The sequence below is a fragment of the Suricata suricatta genome, chromosome 13, assembly GCF_006229205.1.
Source record: "Suricata suricatta isolate VVHF042 chromosome 13, meerkat_22Aug2017_6uvM2_HiC, whole genome shotgun sequence".
Classification (NCBI taxonomy): domain Eukaryota; kingdom Metazoa; phylum Chordata; class Mammalia; order Carnivora; family Herpestidae; genus Suricata; species Suricata suricatta.
In genome coordinates this window covers 1,262,349-1,262,813 of record NC_043712.1, presented here as the reverse complement: position 1 = coordinate 1,262,813, position 465 = coordinate 1,262,349, and the positions used below count along the sequence as shown (strand labels likewise).

Below are 465 nucleotides of genomic sequence, written 5' to 3'. Positions count from 1 at the left end.
AGGCGGCCTACGCGGGGACCTTGTAGAGGAGCCGCCGGCCCGCGGGTCGGTTCCAGCTGCTTGCATGCGTTACTAATACAACAAATGTGATCAAGCCACTTACCTACGGAACTGCTACTGTTGCCTGAGAAAAATGTGATTTTTATTCTGCTTGTATTTAAAATTTATGAAGGAAACACATGCATTGTTATACTGTAAAGGACGGGCCCGCTGGTGGCCTCGCGAGGAAGGTCCCAGGGCCCCTTTTGATATCTGGGAGGTTAGTCTCCAGGCTGTGCCCCCCCCGCCCCCAACCCCTCACGGGGGCAGGGGCGAGAGCCTGCAGCCCCCGGTGCCCGCCTGCCCGGCCTCCCCACCCGGCCGGCGCCCTCTGCCCAGGAGACAGAGCCGGGGGCCTGGGGCGTGGGGCACGCACCCCTGATGCTTGATGCTCACCCCCTGGGGCCAAACTCCTCTTGCTTTTCC

General features: G+C 61.3%; 1 protein-coding gene across 1 annotated transcript in view; it reads left to right on the top strand.

The window, feature by feature from the left end:
- NACC2 (NACC family member 2) overlaps positions 1 to 26 on the top strand; it is a 23,997-nt gene extending 23,971 nt beyond the window's left edge. The window contains exon 8 of the mRNA XM_029921007.1: positions 3 to 26. Within this exon, the coding sequence (XP_029776867.1) occupies positions 3 to 26 (24 nt within the window). The remainder of the gene's footprint in view (positions 1 to 2) is intronic.
- The last annotated feature ends 439 nt before the right edge of the window (positions 27 to 465 follow it).